At 29.6% G+C, this 23,111-nt stretch overlaps 1 protein-coding gene across 1 annotated transcript in view; it reads left to right on the top strand.

Annotated features, from left to right (window-relative positions):
• The window catches only part of ltl (leucine-rich repeat-containing larval translucida), a 158,392-nt gene that overhangs the window by 36,733 nt on the left and 98,548 nt on the right, over positions 1-23,111 (top strand). The window contains exon 2 of the mRNA XM_075372416.1: positions 7,116-7,722. Coding sequence (XP_075228531.1) covers positions 7,379-7,722 — 344 coding nt within the window. The 5' untranslated portion in view covers positions 7,116-7,378. The remainder of the gene's footprint in view (positions 1-7,115; positions 7,723-23,111) is intronic.

Raw genomic sequence — 23,111 nt, 5'->3', positions numbered from 1 at the left:
GGCGTTTGTAGTGAAAGAACTTTATACTTGTCTTATCTATTGTACTATTGTTGTTAATACAAGACTAGTGGTAGAAAGTGTTAAGACTAGCTAGCGGTCATGCTAATGTCTTTTGTCGATGGGATTGAATTTTGTTTTTAATATTTAACTACCTGTAAATAAATCTTGATTACTTTAAATTGCTTTTTTTTGTAATCATTGTTTATTATTATAATTGGCATTTATTATTATTATTGTGGTTGTGATTACTATTTTTATTATATGTTTTATGATTGTCGTTTACTATTATTGTTACTATTGTCATTATTATTGATCCGTCTTGTTTTAATGTTTTTAAACCAATAAATTGTATATAGACATTTTCAATTTTCAATCTCTCAATGTCCACATCGAGCCGCAAACACGCGACAATATATAGAGTAATTCAAGAGGAAAAGGAAATAATTTGGAAACTGATTATAAGACTTGAAATAAGTAAAAAGATTCACAAAAAACATAATGTCCGAAAACGCTTTGTTTCTCGAGTTACGGCCAGCGAAAAGTTTCGCCCGGTTTTTATCACTCCCGGTGAAATGAGGTCATATTGAAATTTTAAAGGGGTAAATTTATTGATTTCTTATGTTTTCTAACCTGAAAAATTTAATAAAAATGGTCCCAGAACTGTTTCACCTGTAGGTTTCATGATATCTAACGTAAAACAGAAAACTTCGGTGACTGAAAACACTTTTTTTTATATTTGAAGTACACTAACTTTGTTAAATGACTAATAAATTCGTAAATTTTATTATCAAAACTTGTACTGAATTTAATTATGAGAAAACTGATATAATAAAGTCAGTGAAAAACGAAAAAAGTCAACTTCTATTACTAACAGTCCAATTTATTATTTAAAGTCAAATTTATTTTAACAGAACTAAGCTTAACATAAAAATATTATAATTTGTAAAAATTGAAAATTCTTTTTAAACAATAAATTTAGGTTTAAAATTCTTTTGAATTAGGGTGGCAACACTAACTATGCTTCGAAATTTATTTGAATACTACTCACAGTTGTCATACAACTGTGGTTACATGTTAATAATAAACCTTTGGCTGTTTAGTTGTTTTTAACATAATTTTGATTGTTTAATTTTTGAAACTCAAGTTATGTAGTATTATTGTGTTTGTTGTACACTAAACGGTACCTACATTTTTCCATTTTTTTTTTTTTTTTTTTTTTTTTTTTTTTTTTTGTTTGATTATATCGCCAAATAAGCTTGAAGGTTGTGCGTGAGATATGGAAATGTAGCGTATGCCATGCCTGACCGGGATTCGAACCCAGCACCTCCTGATGAAAGGCTGAGACACTACCACTCGCGCCACGGAGGCTGGCATTGAATCTGAATTTAAAAAAAATGAAATTCCATTTTGAATACTTTGTTTTGAAAAAATGCCACGTCTCTTCACTCATGCAGAATATGCTAACATGATGTTTGTGAACGGCTTTTGCGATGAAAATGCTCCAGATGTGGTGGAAGAATACCGGCTTAGGTATCCTGAACGAATTTCAAATCGTAAAGTATTTTGTAAAATTTTTAATAATCTTGGTAAGACTGGTACATTTCTCTGTGCTCAAGTTTCATTTGAATGTGAATCGGTACATGGTGATGAAAGGAAAAATATTTTTCGACCACGTGAAAAATTTTTACCCGATTCAACTGTCCACAAAGTGCAGAAAACATACTTACGGACATGAGGATATTACATATTCACGGACTGCGTACTTATCATGTTCAGAAAGTTTAACATCTTCAGCTTGGTGATCGTGCCAGATGACTGCAATTTTGTCAATTGGTCAACAATAACTGAAAATCGGGGTTGCTGGAAATTTGATTCGACCACAGCATGTGATTGTAGTCGAATCAAATTTCCAGCAACGATTTTCGTTGAAAATTTGATGTGGCGTGATCGACAACTAACTTATAGTCCTTTCATACTAGAAAATGTCACGAAGAGATATTATCTGGAATCTTAACACAATGGATTTCTTACAGTACTTAAAAATTTCTCATTGGCGAAACGAATCGAAGTGTACTTTCAACTTGATAGAGCACCAACACATTTCACTATTGAAGTAAGACAATTCTTAGATTAAAAATTTACTTTTAAATGTATTGGATGTTTGGGGCTGGTAAATTAGCCATCTAGATCATCAGACCTTACTCCCTTAGTTTACTGTTTATGGGGATGGATGAAATGCGAGGTATACAAGAAAACAGTAAACACACGTGCAGAACAGATCGGTCGCATCTCAATGCTGCTGCCCTCATTAAGGAACGCGAAGATGTGTTTAGGTTGGCGACAGAAAATGTCAGATAAGATGTAGAAAAGTGTATCGATGTTAACAGTGAATTTTCGAACATTTATTTTAAATTAATATCGTATAAACTAGAGTGAATATTTTTTTGTGAGTAAATTATAAGTATTTTAATTTTTCAAAGGTCTAAATTTATTGTAAAAACACTTGTTTTTAATTGTTCTTAATTCATAAAATTTTTCTGTTAAGTATTGTTTTTAATAATAAAAATTGATTTTTTTGTTTTACATAAATTTTATTACATAAATATTCTTATAATTAAACTCCCTACAAATTTTGATAATAAGATTCACCCTTTTATCAGTCATTTTACAAACTTTTGTGATTAAAATCTAAAGAAAACGTTTGATTTCATAAGAAAGCTACCTATGGTAATGATTCGACTTCCCGAAAATTTCGACATATCTTTGCATTTCACATCCTCCAGACCCCAAAACCACTGTCAGCTCAAAAGTTATGTATATATTTAACTTTCTTGTGAATATGATAACTGCCGTAATTTTGCGCCAATTACTTTCAAATTGTTCCTTAAAAATAACTCGTCCCAAAATGTCGCTCGAATTCGTTAACGACCAAAATCGGACCATGGAGGTGAAAATGGGGGAGATTTTTCGAAAACAAAAATCGCTATACCTTTAAGTAAAATACCGAATTTCTTTAAAGTTCCTACTATTCTTTGGATAAGGGCCTAAAACTTATCTAAGTAAAGTTTTTTGATATCACCAACCATTGGCCCAGGGGGTGGAAAAAATTGGGTTTCAAAGACAAAAAAGAGTCATACCTTCCTTAATAGGCACAGTATCGAATAGCCTTATCGTTATTCCTCTAAACATTACCTAAAACTTTTATCTGTAACAATTTTTGATATGACCAACCGTTACGGTAAGGGATGACCAAAATGTTGCTGAAATTGTAAGAAGATGGGGTTTGTCGTATGGTAAACGTGTGACTTTTTTTCACATGCAACCATTGTCACACTGAGTAAATTTGAAGTTTTTCTTAACTTTAAGATGGAAATCTTTTTTATACCCTACTTAGCACCGGTGAAATCTACCTCCGCCCTCCCGCGTGCCAATAGGGATTTTTTTTTGTTTTACCTAGAATATCATGAAACCTACGGGTGGTACAGTTCTGGGACCTGCTTTTTTGTTTTTTCAAGTCAAAAAACATAATGAAGCACTATGTGTACCCCTACATAACCCCTTAAAAATTTCAGTTTTCAAAGGGAAACTGAAATCCAGACGAAAGTTTTCGCTAGCCGTACTTGATAACCAAGATTTTTCGGATATATGTTTGTATGAACCTTTTCCCTCATATCAAGCTCTAGAATCAGTTCCTAAAATATTTCCCTTTCTTCCTGAATCATTCTGTTTATATATTTCATTTATTTTAAGAAGTTCTTACAACGTAGATTTCTCAATGACATTTTCTTATCATTTTCGTAATTCTTATTCACTGTCATTTGGAATCTTACTTTCAGTGTAATTTTTCAGTTTAACAAGGTGTATGATGATTTTTTTGAATAATTAGACTTTTCAAATATCCTTAAAAACGATAAAGATCGGGTGGTATAAATAGAGGCCGATCCCCGTGACGGAGTAGTAGCGACTCTGCCTTTCATTCGGAGGTCCCGGGTTCGAATACCGGTTAGGCATGGAATTTTTCATACGATACAAATTTCAATTTGGGAGTATACCAAAACGAATATTTATATAATTATTTGAACTAAGTTTTTACCTTAGTATCACATCTAGAATTCAAGAAACATATGTTTAGATATTCAGATTTTTATTTTCGTGCTGTAAGGTATAAAATATGTTAGTTTTAATAATTACAAAAGGCTCAGTAGAACATAACTTATAAAAAAATATTTTAGTTTGATGGATGCATAATAAAATACGTTGCATAGATTACATCAGGGAAAGGTAGATGCGTTAATATTATAATAAAAACATCTGATGTGGACACTCCATGACTTCCTTGTACGCCTATTAAATTACATACATATACACATTTTTAAATGTACATAAAATTTTATTTAATTACTTCTGATTTAAGATTTTTTTGTTGTTATTGAATTATTATTTATTCTAAATTAAAAAAAAAAAAAGTTAAAAAAAAGGAGATTAAGTCTAATTCAAACCGATGTGCTTTCCCCTTGTAAGATCCAAATATTTCATTAATTAAAATTTTATTTGGTTATAACTCTGGAACCGATGAAAGTAATTACCGCTTATGATGTAAATCATTAGCGTTGAAAAGGTCTCGATGAGGACTTATTATTACAGTTAAGAAAAAGTCCAAAATCCAAGAAATTTTAGATTTTCTGATTTATTGGACACTTTTGGTTCAGTTGATTACAGTCAAAAGGGGAGGTTCCCAACTAGATATTACAGCAGTCCTAAATCCAAAATTTCAACATTCTAAGGCTAATCGTTTTTGAGTTATATGAGATACATTCGTACGTACAGACGTCACGCCGAAACTAGTTAAAATGGATTCAGGGATGTTGAAAATGGTTATTTCCCTTGAAATCTGAATACTGAAATTTTTCCCGATCACAATACTTCCTTTTTACTTCGTAAAAGGAAGTAAAAAAGAAATGGTTTGACATTTCATTGGAGGAAAATATGGTAAACCTTAATCAGAGCAGCATCACAAAATACTTAAATTATAAAGCGAAAGATGTAGGTGATTTAATTCCTCATTAATGATTAAAAATAATAAGTACCTTCACATTCGTGAAGGTAAATAAATAAGTACAACGATTCAGAAGGCATTAATGAAAATGATCTGAGCAAATGTTTTTAATTATTGAATGAAAATGCCGCAACTACTATTATTATTATTTTTAAGTTTTAGGGGCACCACTACTGTGATCATTAACCTTTTAGGCATTAAGCTTGGAATTTATTAAAAGCTGTAAAATTCCATTTCCATATCCCACATACAAACATGCTTATGTGGCGATATCTTCAAGCAAAAAAAGAAAAAAAGAAATAAAGATAGTTAAATAAGTAAAGGCACAGTTTATAACATGAATATTATTCCCGATAATGACAGCAATAGTATTTTTGTTCTTTTTGTTTTCCATAGCGTGGGATTTTAAGGTGTTTGTTTTGTTAGGTGACAAATTCTCGTGATAAAGAACATTGATTTTGTTTTGCAAAAAAAATTAATTAAAAATTAAAGCTGTATCCTTTTACTTCAAATAGATACAAGTTTAACAGTTGGGAGTAATCTATTGGCCGCAAATTTTGAACCTTCTGCAGGCGGAAAGGAGAAAGAATTTCTCTCAGTAGGATGCGCCACACTTTGTTTTTTTCACAAACTAGAGTAACATGAAATTTGTGTGGTACTAGCAGCTGGGCTACGCTGAATATGCTGAATCATACGATGTTCATCATTAACACGATAATTTACTTGGTGTTCAACAGAAAACGAACACGTTGGAAATGACCTTTTCGTTCGTAAATGCTGATACACCGAAGAATATTTATTAGGTACAGAAAGAATAATACGATTTTCTGTCTTTTTTGCTTGAATAAAAAAACGATTTTTAAAAGTTTTTATTTCCTTTTTATCGGCTGTATTTACATTAATTTTCTCAGAATTAAATTCTCTACAAGTTTCGTTACTAAATCTTCCGCTTTTATTGGTCATTTAACAATACTGCAAACTTAATAAAAAAACTTGTTTTTCGATACCGAATTTTGTATTTAATGTCGGATATTTTAAAAACTACTGAACTTACCGTTCTGGGACTTGTTTTATTCTATCTTCCAACTTAAATTATATAAGAAACCACCAACATTATTTGGGTCCCAAAAATTACAGTAGGACTTCTTTTTTCTGAAATCTGGACAAAATATTTCGCTACCATGTAATTTGAAAAAAAGCGTTTCCAAATTTACGTATACATAGACGTTTTTCATTACGTTCACCAGTAGAACATGTCATGTAAGTTTCTTCGTGGTACACTGTATATATATATATTTTTTTTTTTCAATTTGTTAAAATTTTTATGTATTTGAAGTTAATAGGAGAAACTAAATAATAATTAAAAAATGAAGGAGGCATGATCTAATTTTATCAAATTTGCGTTAAAAAATGTATATTTTCTCCATGTTTATTTGCTAATGTTATTAGATAAATACTGTGTCGATCACAACGATACAAATTATGTTTAAATCGGCTGCGAAATGTAAATTTTAATTTTAAAGAAATTACTTCTCTGTAAACTTAAAATCTTAACCTTAAACCTAGAGGAAAATAATAAAATACAAAGAAATTTAACGTTTTTTTTTTTCTAATTTAAGGAAATATTATTTATAACATAAACGAAAAACAGAAATCAATCGTCAATTTTTGTCGCTGTTAATATTACCAGATCATAAGAATCCCGTATCGTGTTTCTTCCTTTTCTAAGTAGTTTAAAAAACGCCCTGGAGTTTAAAATTGTATTATCTAAATGAATAGTTAGTAATAATTAATAGTAAGTCTACTAATGATAATTTTGTTTTGTTTACATTGTATTATGTGAATATATAACATTAAAAAGTAAACACGATATGACATTAAATGTAACTGAAGACGTAAAGCTGATAACGAAGTAATAGGATGAAATGCTACTTAAAAACTTAATAATAGATCGCTTAATTTAACGCTATAGTTATTTAACTTGTTTTTATTATTATTATTATTTTTGTTACGTCTAATTTTCCTTATTTCTATTCATTAATATTTTTCTGTTTTACAGTTGGTCAGTGAACTGATTGGAGGGGCGGAGAGGTGGTGGGGATTACTCTAGAACGAAAGAGGATATAACTAAACAAACCAAACGGGGGAAACATTACCGGACCAGCCTGCTGATAAATTATCAGACGGAATCTTTAGAACTCTTCACTACCGATGTGTGTTAGTGTGTGATTTATTTTTTGTTTTAGTGTTTTTATTATTTAAAAGAAAACAACAATATTTTACATTAAAAACTAATTTTTTTATTTAAAAAAAAAAATCAAAATGTCGTACAATATAATATTATTATTTCAACTAATGTTAATTTCATCGTATTTAAATAGCCTTTTAGGGCTTACAGTGGGTACGGCTCTTCATTGCGCGGTACGAAGAGAAATTTCACCGTGTACGTGCCGACCGGCTTATGTTTTTAGACAAGGTACTAAAATAACGTGCGAACGAATGGCTAATTTTTCACAGGTGTTGTCCGCTTTAAAAAATCGATTCGAACCTGAAGACGAAGTTACATTAAAAATTGCTTTTTCAAAATTAGAAGATTTACCAGATTTAAGCTTTCAACAACTTGGATTAACAGTCAAAACGTTGCACTTGAACGACGATAATCTAAGGTATGTTAAAAAAATAATTTTTTGTAATTTATGTTTTAACTATTAGTTATAAACGATTTATATCGATTAATTATAAAAAGAAAATATTTTATTTATGTTTTTATAGATTCGAAGTATGAAAAGTTTTTAATTAATTAACAAAAAATTCATAATTTAACTTCATAATGTAAATGTATAATAAACTATTAACCGTATGGAAAAAAATGTTTTTCCAAGAAATCGAAAAAACCAATATCTTAAGTGTTAAGTAGAATAAAATAATATATATAATATGTAGAAATATGAGCTTAACTCTTACGATGCGTATATATGTATTATTCCCGCTAACGTAATCAAAAAATAACTTTTGGATCGTTTTTTACTTCCTTGTACGACGTAAAGGAAGTATTGTGATAGCGAAAAATTTCGGTTTCCAGATTTCAACGGAAATATCAGTTTCGATCATCCCTGAATCCATTTTGACTAGTTTCGGCGTGACGTCTGTACATCTCGTATAAATCAAGAACGATTAGCCGTAGGTTGTTGAAATTTTGATTTTAGGACTTTTGTAACATGTAATTGTGCACCTCTCCTTTTGATTGGAATCGACTGACCAGAAATGTCCAAAAAAGCCCAAAAACAAAAAAAAGAAATTGTATTTTTGATTTTTTCTTAACTGTAATAATAAGCCCTCATTGATAGCTTTTCAACGATATATCATAAGCGGTACTTATTTTCATTGTTTCCAGAATAGCCAAATAAAATTTTAATTAATGAAAACTTTGGACCAAAAGGGAAGGCAGATCGGTTCGAATCATACTTTCTCCTTTATTTTTAACTTTCTTTTTTTATTTAAATGTATTGATTTATTAATAATTATTAACCTCTCATTGTAAACAGTTTTTTACGACGATTCAATAGCAAAAAAAAAAAAAAAAATGAGAATGAAAAATGTCAGAAGTTTTTAATGAAATTAAATTTTATGTACTTTTCATTAAAAAAAAAAAATTATATGTAATTTAATAGGCGTACAAGGAAATCATGTTCTGGCCTTCGTGGCGCGAGTTATAGCGTCCAGGCCTTTCACCTGGAGGTTCCGGGTTCGAATCCCGGTCAGGCATGGCATTTTCACACGCGCTACAAATCATTCATCTCATCCTTTGAAGCAATACCTAACGGAAGACCTGGAGGTTAAACAAACAACAAAAAAAGGAAGTCATGTGGTGTCTACTAAAAATTTTTTTACGTTTGTAGTAAATTAACTTGTCGGTTTCTTTGATTTTACATATTTTAATATGAAACCATTTTCATTGCTATTAAAAATTAAAAAGCACTACTGCAAAAAAACTAAAAAAAAAAAGGATGCCGGGTAGTGCAAATCATTACTCGACAGTGTAATGTAGAAGTGCGAAGCCCGTAAATTTCGGACCATTGCCGTTAGATCCGTGAAGGCTTTAGACCAATGTGATCTGGTAAAGTGCCCATATTATAAACTTCCCGTTGCCTATATCCTGGAAATGACAGTGTTCATTTCGTTCGACGTATTGATTTTGCTGCGTTATTTGTGTATAGTATAATTTTGTTTTTTAAATTGTTCAAATTTATTTAAACATATCTATATACAGGTAACGTCAGGATTCCAACGCGGGGTCATACATCTAAATCGGTTAAGCCGTTGAGCTACTATTGTAGAACAATCATACACCCTAAATACATTACACTCCTTTTTGGACAGCCGTGTAATAACAAAGACAAAAAAATTTCAAAGACTTAATATTCTTTGCAAAGTAAAAAACCTTGAAAACTACATTTAATTTAATTTAATTTATGTATACAGAAAAAAAACGCGCAGCTCGAACAAATAAGATTCTTTTATAATTGGAGCCGACTTTTTTTTAATTTCATTATTTTTAAACGATTTACTTATAAAATTAAATTTGGGACGTGCCGAGTTGTTCTTTGTTTCTTTGACACTTATCTTTAGTTATTTTGATCACCTCTTTATTTAAATAAAAAAATTACGAAAAAAATTATCCCGTCACATTTTCATAATTTTTTTTTAATATTTATTTTAAAAATGTTAAAAGTACTAATTATATTTTCCATAATTCTGCATCATAACCGCTTAAATGTAATATATTTTGTCGTCTCCCAGTTTATTTTTTAAGACAGAAAAACAAGAATTAAAGAAAATAATATTTTTATTAGTTATTAAAAAGAAAAAAAAATTCGCTAATCGAATGAGAAAAAGTTATACGATAAACGTTACGGGAGAAACCTGTATTTTGATAAAAAATACTTCTGAGAGAAATTGTTATAGAACCTTAGGTAAGGCTATAAAAATATATATATTATATTGAGAAAAATTATTATTATTACGTCTGATAGTGTTATATTAAAACAAAACATATGCAAATAGGCTATGTAAACGATTTCATTTATAATTTTTTTTTAAATTTCAGTTTAAATTTTATCTGCAAACACTTATGTAACCACTAAAGGAATGCCTTAAAAATAACCGAAATCTGTACACTTGGTAGAGTAAACTTTTAACATATGTATATATATATATATATTCACATACACACACACACAAAACAACAACAACAAAAATCATACCCCAAAAAAAAAAAACAAGAAGAATTTTCCTATTTTGACGTAAGTTAAATATGGGACTAGAGTAGCCAAATTTTTTCCTATTTAGCCTCCGGGAATCACCGTCAGGTATTACTTCAGAGAATGATTGAAGATGATATCTAGAGTGTAAGTCTACTACAGTCTAGTGTAGTCTTGTACAGTCTCAGATCGACCATTCCTGAGATGTGTGGTTAATTGAAATCTGACCACCAAAGAACACCGGTACCCACGATCTAGTATTCAAATCCGTATAAAAGTAACTGCCTTTACTAGGATTTGAAAGTTGGAACCCTCGATTTCGAAATCAGTTGATTTGCAAAAACGAGTTCACCACTGGACCAACCCGGTTGGTTAGATTAGTCAAGAAATGCTTAATTTCCACTCCAGTGCCAATAGATTGAGATCATATGATCTTCCCTGCCTGCCTATTCTTCGATTTTATTTCATTTTGGACTTTTTATGAGTTATTAAATCGATTGTTTATTGTTTTCTTATAATCCCTTAAATTGTGATGGACTTGTTTAGAGACAACAGTTGTATTTTTGTCTCCATAAACGATATACAGCATACATAAATAACATAACAGCAACTTATTATTGCTATTTTTTATTCATTTAAAGAAATAATTATAAAAGCGTATAAATATATAAAAACTATTTATATTACAGGTTATAGATTTCAAGAATTCTATGCCTTTTAAATATCTGTAATTAATGACGGTTCCTTTATCGTTTATTATTTATTACGAATCAACTGTAGCCATTTTTTAAATATTTCAACTCTAAAAAAATTATGAAACAAAGAAATGGAATAAGAGATTTATCGTAATATATTATTTGGATGTAATTTGTCCTAAAATGGACCAGAATTTATTGAGAAATAACGAATGATGGAACAAAATATTTATCGCTGTTTTTGATTTAAAAAATTGTTATTCTATTATTTTTTTTTTTAATAAAAAAAACATTATATTTTATTTTCCCAGCGGTCTGGTCTAGTTGTTAAACTTTTCGTAAATTAATTTTTTAACAGCTGATTTTCGAAGTCTAAGATTCTAAGGTTCGAATCCTAATAAAAGTTGGTCGCTTTTATACGGAATACTAGATATTAGATATCGGTGACCGGTTGGGTTTTAATTAACCACACATTTCGGGAATGGTCGGCCTGAATCTGTACAACACTACATTTCACTTACATGTTGTACATTCCATTTCATCTCAATGGGACGTGCGGGGGGATTGCTTATTGTTTGTTGGTTGAACAGATTGCAAAGTACACATTAATAATAACAATAATAATAATATTCTATTTATTTAAAAAATTATAAATTTGTTTTAATTAAAATGAAAATTTTCTGGTTGATGTTCTTTTAGAGCTAAAACAATTTATCTAGAGTCTCACATTCGAAAAAAGTACAAGCGATAAAAATTAAAGAAAAAAAAGACTACTAATAAAAATAAAATTGCAATTAACAATAAAATTTTTTAATGTTGACTTGCTCAGGGAAATAATAAATTTACTTGCCCAAAATTCATAATTTACCTTTCAAAAATACAAAAACAAAATTATAATTTTATTATTTACTAGCAGTAGAATAATTATCTTATTTCAATGAATTTTTAATTAATCTATTATACTAATAAAACAAAATCCGTTCTAAAGAAGCAGAGATCTGTGTGAAAGTATTCAATGGAGACAAATAAAAAAGCATTATGTAGCGGAGAAAATGTTTAAATACAGTAAATTAATAATATATTCTGCTGTTTGAATAAATTATTTAAAACCTTTCACTTTCCCGTCTAGATAGGGGCTATAGCAGAGCTATAGCTTTAGAAGGAAAAGTACGGTATTGAAATAGGTCCAATTTGGGTATGTGCTGTTTTCACCGGATCCTGATGTTTTGACAAATGAGGAACCCATAAAACCAAAAAACCGGATGGAAATTTCCCGGATGTTAAATCTTCTTATTTACGTGTGTGTGTGTGTGTGTGTGTGTGTGTGTGTTGGGTTTGCCCACTAAAATCACCTTACATCTCCAGAACTATTGGACCGATTTTGACCAAACTCGATCAGATTACTTCTACACATGGGAGATTGATGCCATTAATTTTCAACGTAAAAGTTCAAGGGGGTGAGGCTGTAGAGCAAGGTCACCCTCAGTGTTTCGAGATTTCGCCTAATTAAGGTCATATTATTCTTAAGCACATTTGATAACGATTAAAAAACAACAATACTTACAAAACCTTTTTTGCAAAATTGCATCCCACCCCAAAAAATGCTGTTGTAGTCGACTGCTATGTTGTGACGTTACAGGTGAGCCTTAGAATTAAATGAATGAATAATATTTAAAGTGTAAAAAAGTAACCCGGTTTGGCTGGGTTTTGAACTCGATCGCCGGTTGACTCGGTACCTGATGCGTTGAGCTGTAATCAACTGTACAAGCGAAATTTGTTCTATGTAAGTTGTGAAATTACATTAGTTTAGTTAGTGCCGACCGTCGCCGTTAGTACCGCCACACCTGCATGAATTAAATACGGTATACGCGCGCGCTTTAGAATAATTGTATTAAATAAACGAAAAAATATTATATTTAAATAAAATTATAAGTATTTTAAATTATGATGTGTGTGAAAGCCGTGCATCAGAAACAACCCACAGTTGTAGGACTTTCCGAAGTCAAAATTGTCTAACATATACTTGTCTTCAAATTTTATTTTATTTTCTTCAAATTGTCATTTAAAATTTTGGAAATCATAAATGCTTTATAAATTATACGGCTGTTCTGGAGTTATAAGCTAAAATATTACCTGTTAATATTTCTTTCCTCCAAAAGTAGTCGGGTAAAAAGTAATAAATAAAAAATTAATTTTGGTCTTAGCTTTAAATTAGATTATGAACCTTTAAATGTGCGTTTATATTTGTATTTAAACTATGTTGGTGGTATATTTATAGATATTATTCAGTTTAATTTAAAATTGGTAATGTAACTTGAAAATACAATAATTTGTGAAAATTGAGAATAAAAAAATAAATATAGTGAATTTAAGATTATAAATATTGTAGGTTTCTGTTCCAAATGAAATAACATGAAATAAGAAAGTAATACTTATTTTCAATATAAATCATCTCATTTGCGATGGACATATATTCTATCTATAAAAACTACGTATCTGCAGTTTTAATGGGAGTTAAAAAATAAACGGTAAAAATAACAAAATTCATTTATTATAAAATTTGTATTTAAAATATTTATTTATTCGTTAACTGAAATTAGTATGTTACTTTTTTACGTGGTGTAATGAATTATCAAATATATATACGTAATATATATAGAAAAATTAATAGGTCAACCATCGATTAAATCGAAAGAATTGTGGTTTATCGAACAAAGGAAAAAAATTATCTTTCCTTTTTCATTTTTTCAGTGATTCAAAAAATGAAGAAATCCTTCTATTGCATTCCTTTGTATTTTTTACGTATACGAAGCCGTTTTTTTACCAATTTTCTATGATTATTTTAATTTTTTTATTTGAGGAAATTTTTGTGGTGGTCCTGTTGATAGTTTTTTATAAGTAAATGAATAATTAGACTATGAACATTAACGATTTAAAGATATTTTTGTTTGTTTTTATCACCGTCATCATCGATTAATAATAGGTTGATTTACCATAAAATACTTATTAATTTATCAATCACTGTATTCAAGAAAATAAATGGAACACTTGTGTTAAAAAGATAATAAATATTATTATATTTCTAAAAGCTTTAGTTTAAGCTCGGTACGATCTGTAAGATGTTTTTTGTTTCTTTTCTTATTTTTATGAAGAGACATATATCTCGCCTGACTGACTTTTCCCCCAGAGTCTTGTTGAATTTTATTTCATACAGATATTTTAATATAGGTAAATTAATAATTAATTTACCTATATTTTGAATAAAATTTTAAAATATAAAATAAATTTAACTTAAAAAGTAACTTAAATAAAAAAAAACCCTAAAAATTAAAAAAAAAAGATTTATTTTAAAAGTCATTTATCACAAAACGATTGTAATGGGTATAAACTTGTTTCAGTTTGACGCAAAATCATGGATTAGTCGATTTTAAATATATGTCAACTTCTAAAAGACAGAATTTAAAGGATAATTAATAAAACTTTTTTTCCTCCCTTTTTTAATGCGGTTTGATTAGAATTTATCTAATTTTGTACACTGGACAGAAACAGATAACAAAAATAAACTAATGTGAAAAATTTTAGAAAATTTTTTTAACGTTAATTATTACCAAAATAGGAGGTTCTTAGTTTCATTTGAGTTAATTTCGAGTATTACCGTTGTTCAAATGTACCTCTTCCGTTATTTTATTTTTTATTTTTTTTGAGAAAATTCATCTAGTTGTCTGAACAGAAGTGTTTTGAACTTTAACGTTTGAAGATATAAAACGTTATTAAAAATTAAGTAATATATGAAATAATAATAATTATTAGATAATTTATTGCCGATCTCAGTGGCGGAGTGGTAGCGTCTCGGCTTTTCTTCCGGAGAATCCGGGTTCGAATCCCGATCAGGCGTGGCATTTTTCTTACGCTACAAATTTCCATGTTCATATCACCTAAGTACAACTTTCTTTGTAATCTTTTGTAGTGAATTAATTAACATAGAACATGATCTTTTTAAAAAATTGAAAATTGTTTCAGTTTGTTATCATCGTTTGTTACTGTCTGATATCATACTAATATTCAAAAAAATTTCGGTGAAAAAAAAACGAAAAATCTATGGATATATTCGCTTTCCCATTTAAATTTAAAAAAAATCTATTTTAGCATTACTTTACACAAATGTACTTGTGTAAACCGAACTCAGAAAATAACATACATTCCTTATTATATTTAGCCTTACCTCAAACTAAGTAATATCTTTAAATCTTCTCTAATTTTTTCATCCTTTCCTGCTTCTTCCTAGACATCTTACGTCTTCTGTGGTTTTTTTTTTTACAAATGAGTGATACATAGATAGTCCTTTTTAACTAGACTTAAGTTTATTTAAATGTAAATTAAAGTGCAAAATATTTGAACAAGAGTAGACATTAAAAAAAAACGACTTTAAAAATACACTAAAATGAAAAAAAAACCGTTTTCCAATTCCTTCTAGATAATATTTTTCGGCATCATATTAAAAACAGATTACTACGAATAATTCAATACAGTTAGTTTGTTACCGGTTTTTAAACATTCGATAATTAAAGGTAAATTTGTAAAGGACTAGTTTATATACTTTTTTGTATTTTCCCTAATGTTTGCAGTGCAGTCTGTTAAACTAGTGAACAATAATCAAGCCCCTCACGGCCCAATGAGATGAGGTTGTTATGTAAAATATGTAGATGAGGTGTAAGTCTTGTACAGACTCAGGCCTACTATTCCTGAGACGAGTGGAAAAATTGAAACCCAACCGCTAAAGAACAAAGGTATGATCTGCTAAGGTAAATATTATCTGCAGAATATTAGCGGAGGCTAAAACAGGAAAAAGAAAGAAAGAATTTAAACCTCAGAACCTTCAACCTCAACAACAGCTTATTTACGACGTTTTAACTGCTAGACCATCCCGGTGGGCTAAATTATTTTAAACTTGTAGTGTATTTTTTGAAGTCAGCGTAATTTTTTAATAATTTTTTTTAATTATAAACTCGTTTTTTTATAGATAAAACTGAATTATTCTGTAATTCCTACGGTTATTATTAATTTTTGTATTTATTTTATTAGGAAAAATATTAAATTTCGAAAAAAAAAAAATTTTTTATCTCAGTTTTATTCATTGAAAATTTTAGATAAAAATTCTCTGTAATTTTCTTCAATAGGATGAACATACTTTGAAATTAAAAAAATAAATTTAATTCTACGAAAATATTTTATTATCATGTGTTTTGGAATTCAAGTTTTATTTTTCATTCAAAAAGGTCCGAGACATGCAAAGTACACTGAAATGTTTCTTGCAGAGTAATAAATCGAATAAAGCCGATTCAAAATTCCTTCCAAAAAAATTTCATTAAAATAACAGAAAGGGTTTAATTAATTACTTTGTAATTAATTTTGACGTAAAATTTTATTTTTCGTCAAAGCATTTTTAGTAAAATACTGGAAAAATATTTTAAGTTCGAAATTTCTAGATTTCAACTAGGTTACGGTAAATTCATTTTGCTTTTTTTAAGTCGGGAGAAATGAACAAAATATAGCATGTAAACATTCTAGCCTTTATATTAGTTTTGTATGAAACAAAAATACCGTGTGATTTTTTGATAATTTTTTAAAATCGATTACTTTTAAAATTATAACTATACTAGCTAGACAACCGGGAGAGTAAGAGTATTCGAAAAGTATCGCAACCTGATGGGAAAATAACAATAGTTGTTGAAAGTTGCCCCCATTATACGATTCACATAACTTAATACGACGTTGCATGCTCTTAAACACATGTTGTAACGTTTGTTGAGGAATTGCGGCGACACATCGTTCAATTTCACTCTGCAATTCGGGAACGGTGTGAGGATGAGTTCTGTAAGCAGCATCCTTAACGTATTACCACAAGAAAAAGTCAGGAGGGGATAAATCCGGAGACCGAGGGGGCCACAACTCCTTCGAAAACACTGATCCAAGAAAGTCATAGTGTTGTTGGTTGTATGAGCCGTACATCATCCTGCTGAAAACGCGTGTACTCTAACCGGTCTGCAGGTATAGTATTTACAAATTGTTGCACCATCTATACATATCGATTACTGTGCCGTGAGAAAATGTCATGAAGATTCGCCTATTTGACATTTTACACCAAACACCAACTTTTTGCCCGTGCAGTTGATGTGGATTTTACATACACCAAACGCGTAAATTCTATGCATTCACTTATCCATCAAGGTGGAAACATGCCTCTTCAGACTGAAACCGATCATCGAGTTCTTTTTCCGTCTGGTTTTATAGGTGATATGAACCGCTGACGGAAAGCTAACTTTCCCGGTTTCTGCAGGTAACAACGTGAACAACACGAATTCTGTACGGATGCATCTTTAAACGCTTGCTTAATGCCGTGCGGGCACTACCAACGGAAAGACTGGATCGGCTGGATTGGCGTCGCACAGATTTCTCGGGATTAACAGAGTATGCAGCTTGCATGACGATCATTTTTTCTGGTGTTAGCACTTTCGGTCGACCACTTCTGGCTGCATTTGCCACATTCTCTGTCTCTTGGAACTTGTTGTACAGCCGCTTGTCGGAGGACTTGTTTTGTGAATTCACACCTTACTTTTCTGGGTCTGGGTATAACTGGCACAGCCGATGTTTTGGGAGACAATGAATATTCTCTTCTGCATTTCTGCATTGTGTAACCCATTTTTCCTCAATTAAATCTGTAAAAAAAGAAGAAAATATTCTTCCATAAGGTTGCGTTACTTTTTGAACGCTATATATAATGTCAAATTTTAAGTTTATTATCAAAATTAAACTGATATCACCAATATTATACAAACTGTTCAGATTTTACTGTACTTAATAAAATATTTTTTTCTGTTAATACACTTAAACATTCATTGACTATTACTGAAACTGAAGGCGTACCTTTTGTTGGAATTCTTGTAATTATGATACATAGAAAGTTCAACAGTACAGTCGCTTGATATTACTTACATTTTTTTATTAATTTCCTTTTTTATCCCTTTTTATGTCATTTGTCTCTCACTTTTATTTTATTAATATCAGTTTTTTTTAATATTTATTTTACTTTATCTGCTATTATTTTCTTATTATTATCATAAAATCATTTTCGATTTGTTTTTACCATTTTGCGTTTTTTGTTATTTTTATTTTCCTATTAACATTATGTTAAAATAATACGGTTAATTTACTTAGAGAAAAGGTATTCCCTTTAAAATACTACATAAGTATTAACGTATAAATTATGAAATTGTTGTCAGTTAAGAGACGTGAGTTCTATAATAATGAGTAATTAATTTATTCTAAAAATCAGGACTATTGTATCGATGTCGCTACGTAAATTCAGAGGACGGAATTTGTCGACGTATGTCTCATTGCGCTGTGGCGCATTATTATATTAAACGTCTGTATACTGAGAGTAGAAGTAAAAATTAATTTACAGCAGAACGAGAATAAAAGCGTGGGAGGAAACACGAGCTGGCGGCTTCGTAATTGAACAGGCTTGTTCATAATTTTGTGGTAGTATTACTGTAAGTTAACGGAAAAAATTTAAAATTTCTATCTTATTTAATCGACTGATGGTTGATTTTAGCGATTTTAACTTACTATTACTAATAAAAATAATTTTTTATTCAACTTAAAGTAGGTTTTAATGTTAGTTCTGTAAATATTAGACTCTTGAATATAGAATATATTGCATTGTAAAAACAATTATAGACCTATTATTTTTAGAAATAATATTAATATAGTTCTATTTAGTTTTAGGTTATACTCAGAAAATATTAAAATTTTTCATTTTAATATCAAAAATTTTACTTGTAGCAAAAAAAATGGAAGTATTATATAAAACGTGATATTCCTAATTCATACTTTTAGGGGAACAATGTATTTCTGTAAACATTATGAAAAATACCCATGTAATTTTTTTTAGTTAATAAAATTAGGTTTTTAAGCTTTAATCTTTTTTCTGAGACATAAACTGACAAATATGTTTTTTTTTTTGTTTTTTTTTTATTTCCATCAAAATATTCACCTTCGAACAATGATTTTTTTTATAGATAAAATGTTCAAAATAAAAAATTCTTCGGCTTAAATTATACGTTAGCGAATATTCTTTAATTTCGTTTTTTTACATAATATTTTACGTTGAAAATTGATAAAGTTATATGTGTATTCTTTGAAAATATTTTTATCTTTGAAAAAAAAGATATTTTCATATTTAAATCTACATATTATTTATTTTAACTACGTATATTTTAAAATACTTATCTATATTAAAGAACATGTCCTGACCAACATGTCCTGGTTCATCAACGCACAACAAAAAACTATTGAATTGACGAATATTTGTATGCATGTTCTTCTTACGGTGTAAGTGGACACTAAGAAAGGATTTTTTAAAATGCGTGTTATAGGATTAAAATGAAAAACAATGAAATTTACTTTTTTTTATTTTTTTTTATTTTTATTTATTTTTTTATTAATTTCTTGGTAACGAAGGTATTAATTTTATTTTGGTGTGTGTAATCTTCATGTGAATATTTAAAAACTAATTTCTAGATTTTTTTAAATTCGCAATTTAAAAGGTTAAATTAGATAACATTAAATTTTTGTATTTTTTTAAATTTCTTTGTAAAAATGAAGATATCAGCTTGATTTTTGGTGTGTGTAATTTCTATGTAAATATCTAAAAATCAATTTTTAGATGTTCTGAAATTCAACCTTGAAATGGGTGAAATAAAGTAAAAAACTTAAAAAATATTAGAGAATTTTCCACATTTCCGAATATACTAAACGAAATATTCACTTGATTTGGGTTTGCAAATACTCTTCAGATAAATATCTAATAATCATTATCGGATTTTTTGAATTTCAATTTTTTAACGGGTGTGACGGTGTACTCAGTGGCTCAACAAACTTAGCAATTGTTACAGACGCAACCGGTTGCATATCACTTTCACTCTTTCTCGTTCTCTCACTCTCTTTTTCTATTTAGCCTCCGGAACCACCCGTAAAGTATTACTTCAGAGGATGAATGAGGATGATATGTATGTATGTAAATGAAGTGTAGTCTTGTACTGTCTCAGGTCAACCGTTCCTGTGATGTGTGGTTAATTGGAAACCAACGACCAAAGAACACCGGCATCCACGATCTAGTATTCAAATCCGTATAAAAGTAAGTCTTTACTAGGATTGGAATCTTAGAACTCTCAGCTTCGAAATCAGGCGATATGCGATGATGAGTTCAACACAAGACCAATCCAATAGGTTAACTTGCTGCATCTGCCTCCGGTTACTTCACTAATAAACATAAAATAAAAGTAATTAAAAAAAAAAATGAGAAAAGAAATATGTCACTTCCTCTATTAGTGTTTGTCGGGTATCGATAGGAACCGGTCAAAATATATGTTTACCCGAACTTTGAACGGGTTATAAGTAATATTTTTAAGATGGAGATCGATTGTTTTGAAACCCAAATTTTTAAATCACTCAAAGTTAAGGCTTGTACTGATCAAACTGCTGATCTGAAGAAATTACAATGCACTGATAGTTTTTATAAATCGAATAGGGTTTAATTTTTATTTATTATTACCTATTTATTATAACCGTGATTTTAATAAACACAAGGGGTCCAGGGGGCAGAGCCCACTGGGTAGACGGGAGGGTGAGTGAAACGAGCTCTGATCGGCTAAACATCCCCTGACCGCGTCGGGAAACTCAAGTAACTATAAAGCGTGAACGAAGCCGCGACGGGTCTGCTGGTATAGCTATATATATATATATATACATGTGGTGAGTGGTTCATAATCACATGTGGTGATTTTTGGTTACACGTTCTTATTCTTCTCACGTTTCTTCTTAAGTGCACATTAAGAATTTTTTGAAATTCCGAGTTTAGGGTTGAAATGGAGTAACAATAAAATTTACTATTTTTCGAATTTCTCCGTAACAAATGAAGACATCAACTTGATTTTTGGTGTGAGTAGTCTTCATCTAAATATCAGGATTTATTCACAGGTAGATAAATAGAATGGAAAAGCAGAATCTAATCCCATTGACAAAAGACATTAGCATGACCGCTAGTCTGAACACTTTTAACCACTAGTCTTGTATTAACAACAATAGTACAATAAATAAGACAAGTATAAAGTTCTTTCACTGCAAATACCTTTGCTGTTCACAAATAAAATTACCATAACAATTTATGAATGAAATTTAGTACGTATCTGTTTCGCTTATAGTCTTACAGTAACTCACCGAACCGTTTCTTGTTTTCATTTACCGGATTACTTGTGACGTTACCTTAATTGCGCCGACTTAGTTCACTTTGAAATTCGCTCCTTCACTGACCTCCTCGCAGAATAGTCTCGCTGACTGACATCGCAGACTCTCCTCGCGGATGTGATTTTTAACTGGTTTTCCCCGGAGTACTTATACTCCTATCTTCTTTACCTGTCAGACCAGACCCAAATCGAAGCGCGAGAACGATCGACCGAACCCTTTCGTTCCCGTGCATTCCAAACCTTTATCCAGTAACTCTTTTCACAGAACGAATATCTGCTTTATGTGTCAGCGGGCAATATTTCAAAATACGGTTGTTAAACGGAACTGTTAGCTTTACTATAAGGGTTTCTTTTAGCCCCTTTCTGGATTCCTTCCATTATTATATTTTCCACTACTTTTTCTTAATTGGCAGGAATCCGTTATACCGGTCTTGCTACAATTTATTACTTAATAATTATAAAATTAATGGGAAAACTGTGGTGGTTTTTTTTTAGATAAATGTCTTTTGTTTACTACACTTCTTATAAAAATTAATGTTTAATTAAATGGTTATGGTTAATAAGTAAATATTGAACAGCATTCATACGTTAATTATCATAATTCCTCTGTTTAAAATATCAACATGAACAAAAAAAAAGTTTCCAATCATTTAAAGCCCAAGGTTCTTAAATTTAATATAAACTGAAGTATCTTATAGCTATATACTTGATTCTGGATTTTTTAATTTTTTTTAATTTTAAGACTAAAAATAATGTTTTTTAATTGTTTTAATGTTTTTAGAAAAAAAGGTACGATCAGTGATTATTATTATTATTATTATTTCTATAACTTATTTTACTAAAAAAATGTTACATTTGAATTAAAATTAAAAAAGTTTTCTAGATTTTTTAATTTTGCTTTTTGATTTAGAATGACTGTGAATGAAATGAAGCCCACTTATAATAAAATAATAATCATTCTTAAGTGTTAAAAGTATAACTTTAACAAAAAGTTTACAATTTCTGTTTTTAGCACTTAAGAATAATTATTATTTATTACAAGTGGGCTTCACTTCATTCAGTCATTCTAAATAAAAAAAGAAAATTAATAAATTACGTCACTGTAAGGAGAAAAGGTTTTTACTTTAATATCTTGCACGATAAATGCTTCCTTTCCCTTTAACCAAGAACTGATTAAACCAGAAGCTTCAGAACAATAAAAGCAAAAGTTCTTGTGGCGAGGAAAGTTTGTGAAAAACAAGAATGCTGTGTTTTTTGTAGATTCATAACGGTATAAAATCATCATTGATATAATCATATATACGTACCAATACACCAACATATCCTGGAAATACCCGATTTTTGTCTGGTTGTAGAAATCTTCATGGAAATTAGAAAGCTTGATTATATTTCAGTATCCATTTTACTTCACTTTTTAATTACTTATTTAATTTATTTGGATAATTTTCAATTTAAGTCTCCTTTTGAACTATCTGTCCCGTTGTAGACCACAGGTTGGAAAACGCTGCTTTATATTACAAATAAAGGTCCTTTTGAAATCTAGTCCAAAGGCACGACACTTAGCGGTCCAGTCAGTCGCTAAATAAATTTGATTTGAAAAGAACGCTAACCGAGATTTAGGTATAATTTTATAAATTTCACCTGAAATAAAATGTTGGAATAAATTAAAAAAGCATTTTTCATTTTATAAACATCAGTAGATCGTGAATACGAAAATTAAAACTGTTTTCTTGTTCACATTTTCAAAAAGAATTATCAACCACTTTTTTATAAAAAAAAAAAAAAAATTTATTAT

Source organism: Lycorma delicatula, chromosome 8, assembly GCF_047948215.1.
Source record: "Lycorma delicatula isolate Av1 chromosome 8, ASM4794821v1, whole genome shotgun sequence".
NCBI classification, from domain to species: domain Eukaryota; kingdom Metazoa; phylum Arthropoda; class Insecta; order Hemiptera; family Fulgoridae; genus Lycorma; species Lycorma delicatula.
This window is presented reverse-complemented; position numbering and strand designations above follow the sequence as displayed.